The sequence below is a fragment of the Scomber japonicus genome, chromosome 10, assembly GCF_027409825.1.
Source record: "Scomber japonicus isolate fScoJap1 chromosome 10, fScoJap1.pri, whole genome shotgun sequence".
In the NCBI taxonomy this organism is placed as follows: Eukaryota; Metazoa; Chordata; class Actinopteri; order Scombriformes; family Scombridae; genus Scomber; species Scomber japonicus.
Window position 1 is genome coordinate 26,060,877 of NC_070587.1, and position 18,146 is coordinate 26,079,022.

Consider the following 18,146-nt stretch of genomic DNA (forward strand, 5'->3'; position numbering starts at 1 on the left):
GTTTTGTGTGTACTGTGTTGAGACAGTGTGGATAATGAGCTGGGCAGATACAAACACAGTGGCTCAGTCACAGCAGCAGCCAGACACTCAGATTTATGGATGGCACAAAGCCAATCCAGTTTGCCAATACTGTCTCTGTAAAGCTTTGGCAGCAGAGAAAAAGTCAAGCCACAATATTCTGAAGTGTGTCTGTGAGTATAAAAAAATGCATATGATTAATACTACAGACAGTATTATGATTTGATAATCAATTGATGATGGCAAAGAGCAGAACAGGGGGGGAAAAAAATCAATTTTAGGGGTAATCACTGTATATTAAGAACCAGAGTAGAAATGTAAAGCCCTGCTAGCAGCCTCTACAGCAGGAGTGTCAAACATACGGCCTGTGGACCAGAACTGGACCACCAAGGAGTCGAATACGGCTCACTGAATAACTTTGCAAAGTATTAAAATTGCAAAAAATGTAAATCCATTTATTCTGCTGCTTCAGGTGTTTTTTCCCCCACCCTGAGTTTCTGGAACAAACTATGAATACACATTGTGTTATTGAACACATTTATATATTGAACATTGTGCAAAATATTATCAATCAGCAGATTCTGTGCAAAAATAATCTGAAACAAACTGAGACATAATATTGTTGAAAGTATTCTTTTTTTAACCCTTAGATACTGTTCAGGGTCAAATTTGACCCATTTTTATATTTGACACCCCATACACATGTGTTTTAGCTGGACTTTTCCTAATGTGACCCACAGTATACAAAAAAATGGAAATAAAATGAATAATAAATACAATTTTTGTGTAGCTGTTACACATTTTTATATATGCAAATGTGCAAATTTGTTCTGTGTTCATAAAAAAAACCATCTTGTTGTAGTCATCATATTCTATAAAATGTTCTCCTGGACCATAAAACAGTGATGTATTTTTTTTTCACAGAAAGATGAATCAAGCATGTAATAATGACTGATGGAAAATGTATGAATGTGAATTGGTGTAGAGACTCATTATGGGTCAGAATAAACATTATATATTATTTATAGGTTATTATAAGTGGTTTTACTGGTCGGGCCCACCTGAGATCAAATTGGGCTACATGTGGCCCTTGAGCTAAAGTGAGTTTGACACTCCTGCAACCTTCATAACACCCCACACTGCTGAACTACAGGTTGGACTGAACTATACAATTAAGATTTTATTATGAGTAGCGGGACTGAGGGCAGCACTAGAGTCATGTCTGATTTAAATTAAGTACATGCTGTCCTGAGGGTGGGAGTGCCCAGTATGGGAAAGCTAATATTTCTAATGTACTAGTGGAAGTTTTAGTTTTAGCCTGGGGGGGCGGGGGGTGACCAAAAACATATGGAAACTTCTTCTTTTTCTGTGGAGCGTGAATAAACACCCATCCAAAATTTCATGGACATCTGGCTGTAAGATCACCAAGATACCTTGAAATGGACCTGAGTGTTACTCAGTGGTAAATTTACACCTGAGACTGGTAAAGGATCAGAGGTTAAGTAAATGCATTGGCAAATGAAGAGGAAAGGTGTAAAACGTCTATCTATCTATCTATGGTATTGTTTGATACCAGTATTGCTAATTATATAACTATATAATTATATGATTATTATATAATTAATTATATAATAATATCCAGTCCTAGCCATCATTGCTCAAGATAACTTGCTGTGTGTTGGACTGGCTGGTGAATACATTAAATGAACTATGTAACTTTAAGAACAATTGCAAATAGTTTTCATGTGAGGAAATATTTGGTAATGGAAATAGTCAGATTTACATATATTAAATAGTGACAACCTTGATCCTAAAACACTGGTGGTAATGGAAATAATGAGTACCCTCTCAACCACCAAGCAAATGTTTTATATCCTGTAAAGAATGAGGACTATAAAAGAATGTAATAATCATCTAGTCTTACTCTGCTTTGATACATCTTTTTCATATTGGAACAACTGCTCATATGAGCCTTCACTGAGGTGTTTTGGCCTTCAGTGTGAGAACATATCAAATCATTTCAGTCTGTGTTCTTTGTATCATTTTGATGCTCATCTCTGCTTCAAACTGACAGTTCCAGCATCTCTCTAGTCAGTCCTGGTGATTAGAACATAAGCACAGCATCCAGACACAGACTGCAGGCAATTATAGAGATAAAGTACAACAGTAACTCCAGGCCAAAAGTATCTGTTTATCTTAACTACCATTATTATGTACATTCAATCAAATCTGAAGAGGCAGGCAACAAATGAACCATGAAAACATGGAGCTAGACAAAGACTGTGGTTTCTGGCTGGCTTCTCTGCAGTGAGGTTCTTGGTACACAATGACAATTTGACTATTCCTGAAACAAGAGGGCTTACAAAGACGACCCCCCCCCCCATCTGACCAAAGAATAGAGGGTCAGGGGGTGAGAGGAACAAACTGACAATGCATATTCTTTAAGCCATGCTCTGATATTGGTTGGTTAGAAGAAGTAGTGCTGTGTGTGTTTCTGACCTGTCCGATGCCCAGCCAGTCAGCCAGGTCTCGAGCGTTGGCCAGAGCGGTGGACAGTCCCACCACTCGAACTGTCTTAGAAGTGTGGGAGGAGATGAAGTTGGTCCTGGACACAATGACTTCTAATACAGGACCTCTGTCCTCCCCTGGAATCACACACAATGGTACAGTCCAGTCAGAATGTAACAAAAAGAAAGTTTTGCAGGCAGGTTTTTAGCATCTTCAGAGTTGTGTTGAGGGTTATGAAATTGTGGCAATGTTAGCATTTGACCATCTGACCTGAAGTTCACATCAGACTGAGGATGGCAGTAGGTGTGGAAGTACTTCAATCAACACTTACTCTAACCTCCACGCTGCATTCATTCACACTCACCCTGATCTTGTTAACTGAAGCTTTACATGACCATAGTGAAACTCACAGCCTGTGTCATAGTACATATAATTAATGAGTGAGTTCAAAAAGTGTAGAAGTAGATTTGTGTTAATTCGGTGGATACTTATGGAAGTTTGTTTTTGAGTGTAAAAAAAATATGGTGGGTCACATCGTGATGCACGTGGAGCTAAGATGCTATCAGACGGCAAGCACTAGCTGATGCTGACTCCATTGTTTTCAGTGTAAACACAACAGCTGTCGTGCTCATCAGCGGCTGCACCAGCAGGGAGGTGGAGGTCTGCTGTCGCTCTTATGAACACACTCAGCTTTTTACCACTACTGTTGAAACTTACAATGGTGCAACTTTTTTTTAACTAGCCGCCATGATTTGCCTTGTGACCATGGCAACCACAGAAACTACACTGAGAGACACTAGAGTAATGAAGGGAAATGGTCTGATGATCTGGACTGGGACAGATTTAACATTTACGATACACATTACCAATTCCTACTATTGATTGCTGACCATTTCATCTATTCTAAGCTACAACCTGCAGTATTTACAGCATGATGAGATCGTGTTAGGGTTGTATGTAGGTGGGATCCATGATGGCAGCAGCGTATCCTGCTGCCGCTGAATGAAAACACAGAAGTGATGTAGTTGGGCAGCAGCTGCAGTGACAACTGCTCGCTGTCAGAAAGAACTTTCAGTGTTGATTGATACTTGTGTTGAAACGGAAGCCTGGAAATCCTTGATAGATGTCAAAAATTGCTCCATAAATACTTGATGAACACTAGTGGTGTGGACTGCCCTTAATAATCTGCACCATTCTTTAACATTATAGAGTACACAGTGTTTTTCATCAATACAGAAGATTGTATATCAAGTTCAAAAGATTTTCTACACAGTTGAAGAAATTCTTTGTCAGTAGTGATATAAAAGTAGCTGCAGGAAGCTTGTAACAACAAACATTTTTAGAGTCTGTACAATGAAATCATTCATTTCAATGTACAAAATGTGCTTTTCTGTGAAGAAAAAGTAAAATATTAAACAGATTTGGAGGATTATACACATTATCCACAATCTACTTCAATCTATAAGAAAATAGATGTTATACAATGATTTTCTAATTAGGTCTATTTATGGATCAGCAATGGAAATAAAACACATTTCAAAAAGGTCCTTAGAATAGAAGAAGTTGTGTATCACATCCGTACACACTGGTGCAGGTGTGTGGTGGTCACTTACCCAGCAGGTGGATCTCATCGATAATGAGGATGGCTACTTTCTGAACGTAGCTCCTGTTCTGCCAGCTTCTGCTCACTCCGTCCCATTTCTCTGGTGTGGTGACAATGAGGTCAGCCTGCGCTATAGCTCTCATATCAGGAGTCACATCACCTGTCAGTTCCACCACTCTGAACACAGATACACACCTCAGTCAGTCAACACCTTAGTTTACATCATTAGGGTTCCACACCAAATGGTTAAGACTCTTCTGTGTCTGTGCTGGTTTATTATTATTATTAGTCTTCTGCTTCCACTCAAATTGCTGTAAGCTGGAATGAGCGAAAAACCATGAAACTTGGCCCAATAACTGCAAATGATGTGCACGTGCTTCCTAAGAAATATGAGTCCAGTAAGTCAGGTGGTGGCGCTGTCATCAAGGCCACAACCCTCACACCGCAAGTCTGATTGACTTGAAATTTCACACACACAAGTGCAGCTCACTATGCTGTGTATGTACAAAGTTTAGCTCATTTGCATAAACTGAAAAACAGTAAAATGAACAGAAACTTTTTGGATTTTAACATTATTCACACCAGTTTGGTATTTTATATTTTATATTTTAGCTTTTTTTTAGTTTTTATTAATGGACTATTCTGTCTCTTCTTCATAACCCATCTTTAATGTCTGTTTTTCTTCATTACTTTTTCTCTTCTCCTAATATTTCCGGTTTTACCCACTTTATTCTAAAGTGACTTTATTTTATCCTTTTCTTTCATATTTAAAAAAAAATATTTTTATTAATATTTTATTACCTTTTTATTTTTACATTTTTGTCCTACCTCTGGTGTTTCCTCATTGCTGATTTTTGGGAGTTAGTGTTTTCTGAGTTCCTGTTTTTAATGATTGTTTTCCTGTTTGTTTGTTCTGACTCTGTAAAGCACTTTGTGTTACATCATGATGTATGAAAAGTGCTATACAAATAAAGTGTGATTGATTGATAATACTGCATCGCAGGGCTGAGATACATATTTCTATTTTAAATTTCCAACCTCGGTCAACAGAGCGAAGCCTAAAGAATACTATATATCACTGCTTTAATGATGTGTTTCAGTCCTGTGCTCTGAGACAATTGTGCTTGTAAACCCTATTAAACAGCTTAAACAAGGTTCACATCCACAGTTAGGAAAGCCTATGGCTGCGACAATATTTTAATTTGCATTTCTGGAAAGGAATAAAATAGTACCTTGTAAAGTTTTGCATGTGTAGAAGCAGTATACAGCTGTTCATACAAACACATGACAACTACCTTACATAAATGCATTCTGCCATCATCTAGCAGTGTGTCTCCACTCACTTCCTTCCCAGTTGCTCCTCAATCCTGATCTTCCAGTCGTCAATCCTTTCTCTGACCAGAGCCTTCAGCGGAGCGATGTACACCACCTGATCACACAGGGACAAAACATACACTGTTGTTTGTTCTAAATGTTTGATGTAAAATGATATTACTGTTTGATAGCTTTCCATAGGGTAACTATGTTATGTGTATGTGATGTATATGTATATGTTATGTATATGTGAATCATTCAGGTCGAGAAAAATGCCACATACTGTTGCTAGTGGTGATATTTGAAGGTATATAATGTTAGATCATGACTTATTATTAACATCAGTTTATGATACAGCCTCACCACAACCATTTGAAATAGTCTTTGTCTTTCTTAATTTACTGTTACAGATGTATTAAAGATGAAAACATCATTTATAGTTTATTATTACACGTTAAGTTTCTGCTGGTTCTCACTTTTTAAATGTCAGGAGCACTTAATAATAATAAGTTAATGAACAGAAAAGCAGGAACACATCAGTGCATTCCTTCATAAACTCAGTTGAACAGTGAGACAGCTGGAGTAAGCCTGCTGCTCTAACCTTAGAGGTGGGATACTTGTTGAAGACTCGGAACATGGCCATCTCTGCTGCGATGGTCTTTCCAGAGCCTGTTGGCGCCCCCAGCAGGACGTTGGTGTCGGTGTGATACAGCGTGTGGAAGATCTGCGTCTGGATGGGGTTGAAGTGAGTGAACTTGTACAGGCTCTCATACTCCCGGTTACCCAGAGCTGTCACTGGCAGCGGCTGCAGGTCCAGCAGCTCTGAAGGGGGGAGAGGATATTGGGAAAAGATGAAACTGGATTCCTATTATACAACTGAGCCCTGTATATTTACAGTTACCATACATCCCATGCCTAAGTACTCTGAAGGAGAGTATTCTGATGGACTTACAAAGGCTTTATATGTTCTGCTATCTCCTCTTCTTCATATGTCTCCATTTAACATCAAACAGTTGATTTTGTTACATACTGTATATATGATCAAACTTGACAAACTGAGACTTTTATACAAGCGGCTGTTTTATTAATAATCAAACGGTGCTTTTCCATCAGTGTGTGATATGATCTCCTCTGCTCTGTGGGGTTTTTCCCCCTGATAGCTGCAGTAATTGTGCTCTCTGCTGAGGGGAAATGTGGTCAGATATAATATCCTGGTTCCTTTCTTACAGTCTGGAGGAGTGAATGAGTGGAGTATGGGAGGATTACATGCATTTGTTCTCCGGTCTACATGGGCTTTATATGTCTCATGTAACTTGCATACAGCTAAGCCAAGTTTCAAGTCATTCTTATTGTATTTTAAAGCAAAGAATACTAGTGCGTTGGTAAGAGAAAGCCTCCTGTGCTGTATAGAAAAAAAGAAGCTTAATCCATCAGTCTATAGAAAGCCTCCTCAATGTCTGCTCCAGCTTCATTTATCTCATTTATACTACAAAGAAAATGTCTTGTGTGACGCAGAAGTCTGTCGCACATCGGTTTGTGTTGACATCTTAACAACGCCACGTTACTATAGCAACTATAGGACTTTGTCTGTCTGCAAGCAGTCTAATTTGGATGACATAATTTTTCAGGTTGTCCGCACAGAAAAGTCAAAACATCTGCTCCACTGACTAGTTAATACATTTACATTCTTACAACTGTTTTAAAATAAAAGCCTCCCTTGCTGGTTTGCTGGTTTGCTGGTAGAAAGCCTTTAATGTGAAGGAGCAGCAAAAGGAAACCCTCGATTTGCATCAGCGGTATATTAAATATTAAGGTTGTTGTCAGCAAGCGCAAACAGGAAGTCAGGAGAGAAACTGAACTCCAAATCACAGACACTAGCACAGCCATCCCTTGTATGGAGGAGGGAAATAAAGGGTTAACTGTGGTACCTGAAGTACCGGTTGGTGTGTTTATTCCCTGCTGTGAGGATGCAGCATGATTACAATGGCATATACTGAGCCTATGGATATTTGGCTCCAAAGTAAATACATGTGCAAAAAAAAGAAAAAGAGGAAAAAAAAAAGAGGGACTGGAATAGTAGGCAGTAGGCAGTGTAGCTCTTAACAATGAACTGCAGCAACTGGAATCTTACAGCTGGAAACATTCAAGCTGTGTCAAACAGTCCTTGTGTTTGGTGTTATTTTAACAGATTCAGTGTCCGTACTTCACATTCAAGTCAAGTGGAGTGTAAAGCAGTAAATTCCTGCTATCACAACACAACCTGTGAGATCTGAGTGCCAGAGAGAGAGAGAGAGAGAGAGAGTGTACCGGTGTGTGGGGGGTGTCTCTCAGGTAAGATGAGGTTCCCGAAGTTGATGATGCACACGGCCTCGGCCCCGAGCCAGCGATCAGAAACAGCCTTGATGTAGTACTGGGAGGGCAGCGGTTCAAAGATGGGGATGGTGAACACAATGTGCTGGGGCTCTCCTGTTACCACCTGGGAAAGGAACACACACACACACACACACACACACACACACACACACACACACACACACACACACACACACACACACACACACACACACACACACACACACACACAAAGCACAGATAAATCATAATGCTCTTTGGGAGATATTTCCTAAGGTTTTTTTACAGTGCTTTATGTTTAGAACTGTGGCTAGGCTCATTTACATCTGAACAATTATGGTGATGTCATATTTGGAGACTGGCTTTGAGTTATAGACTCCATACCAAGTCCGGATTTGAGCTCTGTTTTATTGGGTTGTAAAAGAATCAGTCTAATAATAGCTGTATCATGACACAAACCTGTTTCTTCTGCAGGAGGAAGTACTCAGAATGGTAGATGTGATCATTGGCTGGATCCTCCACCCATAACCACCATGGCTCACCCACTGACCCGTGGACCTGAACCACAGAGGGAAACAACAGTTCAATCAGAGTTTCCTTTAAAGAAACACACACATTTTATATTAACAGCGGAAGTTGCATGTAAGGCCACTCTCATCCTCCTGGTATCCAGCAGAAGGAGGCAGATGTTTTCAGTGATGAACACACTGTACATGACTTACTTAGCACCAAATGATTGGCAAGTGGAGACCAAACCAGAGCTAAAAATAAATAAATATTGTTGCACTTAGATTCATCAGGTGGAAGGAAAAATGACTCTAAATGAATAATAACGTTCCTCTCTATGCTGGATGTGTAAATAAGCAACTGTTAATACACATGAGCCATAATAACTGCATAACTTTATAATGATATATACCAGATGGTGTGTTTTAAACACACACGTGCAGCAGTGTTAAATTCATGAACAGATAATTAGTTTTCAGGGAAACACAATCGGACAAGAAAACACACATATACACAAACAAGAGGCCACTTTTGTTATACATATAATATAATAGAAGGCCAGTATTCATTCTACAATTATGAAACTCATAATGTAAATTATTAGTAAGACTGTGTGAGTTGACTGTTGATTTAACTGTAGTGAGTTTGTGTTGTAGTGGCACTAGACTCCATTAGATTGTTAAGCATATATTTTATCTCCACTGAAGTTACTAATGATGTTAAAGGACAAGTTCACAATTTTTTAAGTGTGTGTTAAAGCAGCAGTCAGGTTTCCATATGAACAGTAAAGTTGTTTTCCTCTCTGTAATCATTCCTCCTGTTCATACTGACTATTAAAAGATTTCCTTCTAATGTGCTTTCAATGGAAGTGATGGAGGACTAAATCCACAGTGAGTCCATACAGTCATTTAAAGTCTCTGATCAGCTTCTATTGAGCTTCATCAGTGTGAGTTAGTCATATCAAGTGATATCTGACACATTTACAGTCTTTTTACCATCAAATCTCCTCTTAGTGTTTCCTGTTGAGCTGTGGTGGAAGTATAGTAACACAAAGACTTTGATACTAAAAACACTGTAACGTTGAAACATAGAAGATGAAGATTTGACTGAAGCTTCATATTAGCTTCACATCTACTTTTAAATCCATGTTTACACAGAAGGGGATTTAGTCCTCCATCAATTACATTGTTAGGTGCATTATGAAGTCTAAAAACATGAAAGGCAAAACGTAATATAATGTTCACATTTGGTGGTTTTGGTGTGTCATGAAAAGAGTAACTATTTTTAAATATTGCACACTGCTGCAAATTAGCAGAACATTAGATTTTCATTATCAACACACAAATTGGTTTTTAAAGCTGCTATCAGATGAACAGTGGAATGAATAATACTGGGAGCATGGTGAAAAAGTTGATTTCATAATGAGTGAGTGTGGTCTTGTTTCCTGGGTGCCATCAGTGAGGCGGCTCATGTGTCGGTACATGTGTCCAGGCTCTGCAGCCGGATCAGGACTAAGCCAGCCAGTGTTCCATTACCACTCTCCCATGATTACAGCATGCATCGCTAATCGGACATAAACATTCATCTTCATATTCAGCCCCGCTACAATGAGCTTCCTATTCCACTCAGATTCCATGACAAACTCCGATCGAGGCTTCCCATGATCCCCTCTGGCCTCACTGATAGCTGAGGTGAGACATGTTGGCGAGGCCTGGATCTCAAGGACATATGGAGATTCCATGGCCATCAGGACAAACAAGGTAGGAGGAGCAGCACTTCTTCTGAAAATGATTTTCTCATTCAAATGAGTCTTTTCATTAAAGGAACAGTCCACACTAAAAGTCACTGAGTATCAAACACTAGCCCCCCTGTAGGCTGGAGGGGTGGCTTTGACACATTTGGAGCTTTCTGTGTGGAGCATGGCAGCTGTTGTCAGCTTGGATTCACAGCATAATCCACCTCTCACATGTTCCAAACAAATGTACTTTGCCAATACATGGATAAATATGCCATTGCTCCATCTTTAGACAGAAACTATACAAATGTCTTTTTTTACATCTCCTAACATTAACAAATTATAAACTTGATTTTATGTCTTTGAGTAAAAAGACAGTGACGGGGCACTGCAATAATCTCAATCATTTCTCTTCCTCTTAACATCATTTTCTTACTTATTTAACCTTGTTTTTTAACTACTGGATACATGAATGTTCCCAATGGGGATGAATAAAACCTATCTATCTATCTATCTATCTATCTATCTATCTATCTATCTATCTATCTATCTATCTATCTATCTATCTATCTATCTGTCTATCCATCTATCTATCCATCTGTCTATCCATCTATCTATCCATCTATCCATCTATCTATCTATCTATCTATAGTTCATTACACCACAGATTTGATGCTTTTTGACTGAAGCTCATGCTATTACTGTTCCCTTTATGCAAATCTCACAGCACTGCACCTTTACTGTTTTCACTGAGCACTTAAGTCATCATCAGCTCATGTAACTACTTGACCATATTCAAGACCTCTTGACCTCCTCTGACCCCCCAGTGTGATGGAATACATTCATTGTAAACCTTGTATCTTATCTCCTGTCCGGTCCTGTTCCTCCAAATCCCAAAAAGCAGAGACATCTGGTTATCCACATATTTGGCTTGATTTGTGTCTAAGATTTCTGACTCTACCTCAATACAATGAAGGTGAATGGAATTTAATTTATGGTGTTCAAGGTAGGGGGAAATACATCTGTATTGGGGAAAAAAATATGCCAAAGAATAGTCCAGATAAACTGTACTACTACTACTATTATACAAACCAAAGAGTGAGAAGTGTGTGAGGACACTTGTGGGACTTTATACACACAAACAGTGAGGGCCAGTTTGACCAGCAGCTTGTGACTTGAGACAACATAGTCAGTGCAGTGGGATTCACACTTCCACTACTGACTGTGTGTGTGTGTGTGTGTGTGTGTGTGTGTGTGTGTGTGTGTGTGTGTGTGTGTCAGTGAGAGAGGAGCAGGGAGAGCTGGGCACAGCCCACCCTGCTCACACACCGCAACTCACTAACACACCATCACATCTGCTCCAGCCTTCAAAGCTTCAACACAGCTGCTCTGCTTCACTGCTGGCTCGGACATTTGTTGCTGAGTATATGCAGTCAGAACTGAAATAGACCCACACTGAGTTCAGTCATGTATAAATGTGATTTCAATACTTACTCAAAGTCTCACTAGTAGATATACTGCCTTTATCTTCTCTAGTGATAATTCAACTATGTTATATATTCCAATATGTGTTTTTACTAGAGGTACTTGTATAGCTTGCAATTATAAGTTATAAGATCCCTATTTATACTGTATAGCTCAAATTGAACAGCTCATACCACTGTAAGCTGTCAGTTGAGAAACCCAAAAGTATGTTCTTGTTTGTATAATATTATATGAAATTAATTCATTTTCATATAAAGACATTTTGAGAAGTTTGTGAGATAATCTATGGAGGATGATTTTTGTTAAAAGCTAAAAATACAGCTGCAACATTCCCAAATATCTGAGCACATAGTTCATGTTTTTGACTCAGCTGTGAGCTCTGTAAAGCTTAACATCATCAATAATCTAAGGCTGCTGCTGTGTGCTGGAAACAAATCAAAATCAAAGAGTATTTACACCTTACGTACTGTTCGGGTCAAAATTGACCCATTTTGGCATTTGAAAGCAAAACAAACACCCTGAATAATATCTTTAAGTCTTACATTTTATGACTTTTCCTTAAGTGGAATCCTGGTGCAGATGGTATACATGTCAAAGGTTATCATATAACCTACCATTCAAATGTTGCATCTCTCATTTTCAATAAATGAACAGACACAATTATGGCTGTTATGTTCTGGCTTTAAATAACATGACATCATAGTATAGTGTGACTGTGAATGTATTTTCACACCATAAACTAATAGTGTCCAACCAAAAGAAAATGAAAAAGAATGCAAAATAAATTAGTGGTTCAAAATTTGGTATAGGCACCAATCATACTTCAGCTGGGTCAGAATATGAACAGTATGTGACATAAAATGTGACATAACATGAGCTAAACGTTTATGACATGTACATAGTTAACTATTTCAAACTATTCCACATACACAGAGCAGCACACAGCAGCACAGTGACTCCACCTCAGCCATGTTTACCTGATCATTCCAGCGGAAGTCAGGCGTGACCACGAGACGGACGCGCAGGACAGTGCGTGTGATTGGCTGAACGCTGGCCTCCATTGTGATGGCGGGGATCTGGTGGACACACTGTTTGACTGTCAGCCCGATGTTCACATGGTGCAGCATATGACCTGGGAACAACACACTTAGCATTAACAACTCATGTTATCAATAGAATTACTTTGAATGGTGTACTGATTATCATCAATTTCCATATAAAAACTTATTCAAATAAAGGCTGCACAAACAAATAAATGTAAGTGTGGTGAAAAACACTGAGGGGGGATTGGAAATACCTGTACTAACTCACATCTAAAGTCAGTGTAATGTTCATTTCCACAAAATCATGTCACACTCACCAATCTGCTGATCTCAGTTTCCCTTTTATAACAAAATACATTTTTATTCAAATGCTTCTACTTTGCAGTCTTTTTGATCACTGATAAGTGTCAGCTGTTCAGCTGTTTCAAATTAAACACATACTAGGACAGAGAGGCATTATTAATGAGGTGCTGGAGGGCTTTTAATCCCTGCACACAGTTTATTTGACAGAAACTTAAAGGAAAATTCTGGTGTATTTCAAACTGGCATATTTCTCATAAATGTGTCCATCATGACAAGCTAACTCTGAAATGATTAATGAAAGAATAATATTTATCTAGCAAGCTGTAGGACTCTCACACAGCCCACTCTGATACATATTGTCTTGCGTGAGTACTTGTTTCCCAGAATCTTTACCATGGAAGTGGCCAGTGCAAAGTTAGCATGAGCGGAGTTAGAATGGCCACATTTATGGGAAACACACCAGGTTGAAATACACCAGAACTTTCCTTTAACACCAAAGAAAAACACAAAGTGTCTGGTATTAATTAGTTGAGTGACAACAGTATTTTGGTTAAAAAGAGAAACTCGGAGCAACAGATGGCTCACGGGAGGCTTTTAATTTGAAACATCTGTGCGTGAAGTATCGAGTTTCATTGACAGTAACTTAAGAGATTGAACAAATATTGGTGACTGAAGGCTGCTTTTAGAGAAATGTAGTGCTACACTGATGGAATTAGCTCTGTGGAAATGCACTTAATTTATCAAGACAACATTATCCATGTAGGAAGTGTTGAGTTTGCATCAATGGAAAACAGAATCAACATCAGAGCAGAGAGGTCCCCTGCTAAAATATGACTGAATATACCTAAAAAACAGGAACAAATTGAAATAAAAGTCTAATTTAAGCATCTTTGTCGCTGATCTGCATACTACTACTAATATTACTACTACTGAGAATTTATAGTAAACTTACACCTGATATTTGGGTGTTTTATGCACATATTTTAACCATCCTTTTGCCTTCCCATCGCCCAGGCAACATTAGTCAAAACTGACTGGAGGACAACAGGAGGGTTAACATGGTTTACTCCTTTTACATTGAAATACACCATCAGTGTCTTTACCAATCTCATCCTTCCTCATTTCCTTGAGTTTGTCCACAGTGAGGTTCTTGGCTTCCAAACGGTTCAGGACGATGTGGCTCAGGGTGGGGAACTGGCGAAGAGGGTGGGCGAAACCCCACAGCCGCTTGTCAATCACCTTACAGAGCGTAAGCAGTCGGTACGTCATGGTCGGCCAACGCTTCCTCAGAGCGATCTCGAACAGAGCCCTGACGATCCTAGCTGCGTTCTGCGAGAAGAGGCAAAAAAAAGACCAATGTCAGTGTTACTTATATCATTTCTACACTATTTCACTTTTATTTTTTGCCTTTTTATTTAAGAGTAAGTGTTGAGAGACAGGAAACATGAAAAGAGAGAGGGGGGTATGATGTACAACATAGGTCCCCCTGCCAGGAATCCAGCAGTAGATGTTGTAGTTATGTGGTATTTTGCCTTAACCATTAGGCCACCAGGGTCCCCCTCAAGGCTAGTGTATTTAACCCCAAACTTTAAAGTTGGAATCAAATAAGTGAAACACATTTGTACTGGAGCAGAAGTCGCTTGAAACAGCTGGATGGAACATCATGCTGTATACTGGTGATTAATCATGTGTGATCAAGAGGAGGTCTGGCTGGGTTTTAGACGTCCAGGTTGGCCCCAGCTGTGCACTGATGGATTGCTCATGTCAGTGCTGGAGGAGAGGTCAGGTGGCAGCGTTGTTCTCCGATAGACTGCACAAGCCCGGTCAAGGCTGTGATTGTTTCGGTCAGGTGTTAATGGGATCTGATTGTGCGGTGTGGTCTGAATGCTGGTGGATTATTTGAATCTGGCTGTGATAGCTGGGTGAGAACTGAGAGGTCTGGCTGAACACAAGAAGGCAGAGCAGAGCAGACTGAAAAAAAAAGATGCTTGTTCACACTTTTCTGCATCATATTACAATACTGCCTCTATCTGCCTGCTGCTACCAAGTAGTGCTGTTGCCCATCTGTCAAACATTACAACTAACTGCTACTGGCATTGCCACCTCTACTTTATTTTAACTCCAACTTGTAAGCACTCAATCTATCCCTCTACTTTACAGTGCTAATCTAACAACAGTAACACTTCAGGGATAAAGGGGAGCTTTCAGGCCTGACCATGAGTAATAAAATAAATTGAGGTTTAAATTTGATTAACCTGGATAATTATTTACTCAGATTTATCAGGACTGATGAAGAACAACAATGAAACCCAAGATGCAACAAAATGCAGTTTTCCTTCTCTGCAGAGGCTTTGGCAAACATAATTACCACTCTGTCCAAATGTTCAGTAATATTATTAACAGCTACTCCCAAATGTACAATGACTACTTCCATTTATAAACAACTATATTACCAATATGTATATAATTTATAACTATATTACATCCTCCATTTCTAATATCAACAACCACGTCTAATTTCACTGGCACTGTATTCTAGTAGCGGCTGCTGCACACATTAACTGTTGGCTGCCTAGATAAACTGAAAACCTAAGCCGCCTTCTGCTCAAACTGCAACAAAGATATTCAACTGTCATGGCAGCAGTGTCAAACTCATTTTAGTTCAGGGGCCACATTCAGCCCAGTTTGGTCTTAAGTGGGCTGGACCAGTAAAACAATGGCATAATAACATAGAAATAATATATTATATGAATAATATTACGTTTCAATAATAAACCAGCCTTTAACAAAACAGATTAACAGCCTGAGATGTTAAGCACAGAAGCTGCTGATTGACATCATTTTGCACAATGTTCAATATATGAATATGACCACATTTTTATTCATATATATATATATATATATATATATATATATATATATATCAGATTATTGTGTTCTGGACTCGTGAATGCACTGGCACTGTGAGAGAGTATTTGTAGTATGGGACAGTATGGGAAGTAGAACCATTAGAGTCCACCGGAAGACTGACTGGTTCGATTCCCAGCTCCTCCAGTCCGCATACTTAACCCCAAATTACTTCTGATGGTTGTGCCAATGATGTATAAATGTGTGTGAATGAGTGAATGTGACATGTAGTGTAAAAGCACTTTGAGTGGTTAAAAAGATTAGAAAAGTAAGATAAGGCAACCATTATTGATTGAAATTCAAAATTGACACAACACGCTATATACAATAAACAACTTTTTATTATGTTTTGTTAAGTTAAACCAGCTTGCCTGTCAAGTTGCCAACAAGGACAAATGAAGTATTTTGACTAATCTCAGCCGTGTGATGCGTTCTGTGTCTTTACGTCTTCATGCTTTACATTCTTTGTTAACCTCTGGTACAGTACCTCTGCACTTTTTACTGTTCTGTGGTTAAGTCTAAAATCTGTAGAACCGCTCAGATGCACAACTGCTAAAACCATCGGCTGGTGAGAGTGTGTCAATTCATGGTTGCACGCTCAGCTGAGTGTGTCTGTGAATGATGTGGATGATGGTGTGTGTGAGTGAGTTGAGCGAGGTGAAGTTAGCAATGGGACTGTGGATCTCACTTTAAATTCCTCTAGAGTTACCATCACAGACTTCCCAGCAGACACACATCTGATATGAGAACTATTTTAGTTCAAAGAGGGAATCTGCCTCAAACATTCTACAATTACTCATTCAGCCACATGGAGTCAATTATTGTTGGAAATTATGAGTTTTGGATTAAAAAAAATCATAATAAGAAGGGAGGGGGGAGGCATTACAATGTGGTGAAATTATAAAGCATGAATGTTAGTTTCCTCCTGATGAGCAGGTTAGGCATCAATGTGCGTGAATGGGACTTGTAGTGTAAAAAGCACTTTGAGTGGTTGGTTGGAAGACTAGAAAAGTGCAATGTAAGTACAGTCCATTTAGCATTTTACACTCATTACCTTCTGTTACTGTCCTTTTTATTTTGCTGTGCAGTTCTAAAACAACAATATTAAGAAATGGTATTTTCCTAATTAAAGGTCAATCCCATCCTCTCTCAAATGGACATTGTAGAGCTTTGACATTTTGCGAGGTAATGTTCAATTAGACTGAACTTTGCGTGAATCAATTCATGACTATCCACAGACAAATGAATGGTAAGTGAAATCTGGTCTGACTGCGTCATTAGGATGACGTAATGGCACCACAGCTAGGTTCAACAGCAACATTTAAAGTTACAGCAAGTGAAAACAGTTGCATTCATGGTCAGACAGGATCCTGCATAGAGTGGCCAGACTGTGTAAATATACTGAGCTATCTTGTTCCTTCCTTCCTCAAGAGCAGGGCAGTTGCTGTGGTTGGCCGTACACACAGACTCAGACAGGGCTGGTCAGGTAAATGTCATTAGTATCAATAAACTACACATTTGTATATTCATTTATAAAATGTTATTTCAGTGCTCAGTGGTACCAAGACTTATATCTTTTTCCAAACTAACTCAAACATTCATTCATAATCTATTAGACAGTCTGAACATCTTCATATTCCTTTATGTTCCAGTACATTTTCATTTAGATTTTGTGGCATTCAAATCAAGCTGCATCTACCATGAATTAAAGCTAAAGCCAGTGTGAAAGTACCTTAAAGTGCAATGCCACCAACAACCACTAGATGCTACAACTAAGCTTCAACTTGGTGGCCATTTACACTGTAGTTAATTATTATTCGGTTAATACGATTTCAAGACTTATAGTAGCTTTGATGTCTGCCATGTGGCTGTTGGGTTTTGTAATATCAGTTAGTACCAATGAGGTGTTTTTTTTTTTTTTAATACGCAAGCAAATAAAAAAGAAAAAAAAACCCTGAGACAGAGCCTTCAGAGCCTTTATTAGATATTCATGCTGTTTCTCTCACCTGTGCTACAAAAGACAGGTCCGAGATGAGAGAGAAGCTGTCCACCTCTCCTCGTCCGATGTAGGTCTGCAGCAGGATGTTGACCTTGCCGTAGCCGTTCTCCACTCCGCCTGCAGCCGGCAGCTCACAGTAGTTACTCAGCAACTGATCCAGTTCATCCAACTCCTCATCACGTACCTGAAACACACATCACTCACATTATCACTTATTGTTTTCAGACCCAATTTAGGACACTTTTAAGGGCTGATAGATATTTTACATACATAGAATTACTGATGTTTCCTGACTAAGCAGAAACAGCATGTTGAGTGACATCTGCATAACAGTGAAGAAATGTTATGATGATGCACATGATTTGGCTAAGT

The 18,146-nt window shown here is 39.0% G+C and overlaps 1 protein-coding gene across 1 annotated transcript in view; it reads right to left on the reverse strand.

The window, feature by feature from the left end:
* The window catches only part of ascc3 (activating signal cointegrator 1 complex subunit 3), a 166,075-nt gene that overhangs the window by 32,800 nt on the left and 115,129 nt on the right, over nt 1-18,146 (reverse strand). Inside the window, exons 20-28 of the mRNA XM_053326740.1 lie at nt 17,782-17,958; nt 13,972-14,197; nt 12,500-12,654; nt 8,255-8,353; nt 7,751-7,919; nt 6,045-6,265; nt 5,473-5,558; nt 4,140-4,306; nt 2,518-2,663 (exon numbers count right to left, since the gene is read on the reverse strand). Of these exons, the coding sequence (XP_053182715.1) occupies nt 2,518-2,663; nt 4,140-4,306; nt 5,473-5,558; nt 6,045-6,265; nt 7,751-7,919; nt 8,255-8,353; nt 12,500-12,654; nt 13,972-14,197; nt 17,782-17,958 (1,446 nt within the window). The remainder of the gene's footprint in view (nt 1-2,517; nt 2,664-4,139; nt 4,307-5,472; nt 5,559-6,044; nt 6,266-7,750; nt 7,920-8,254; nt 8,354-12,499; nt 12,655-13,971; nt 14,198-17,781; nt 17,959-18,146) is intronic.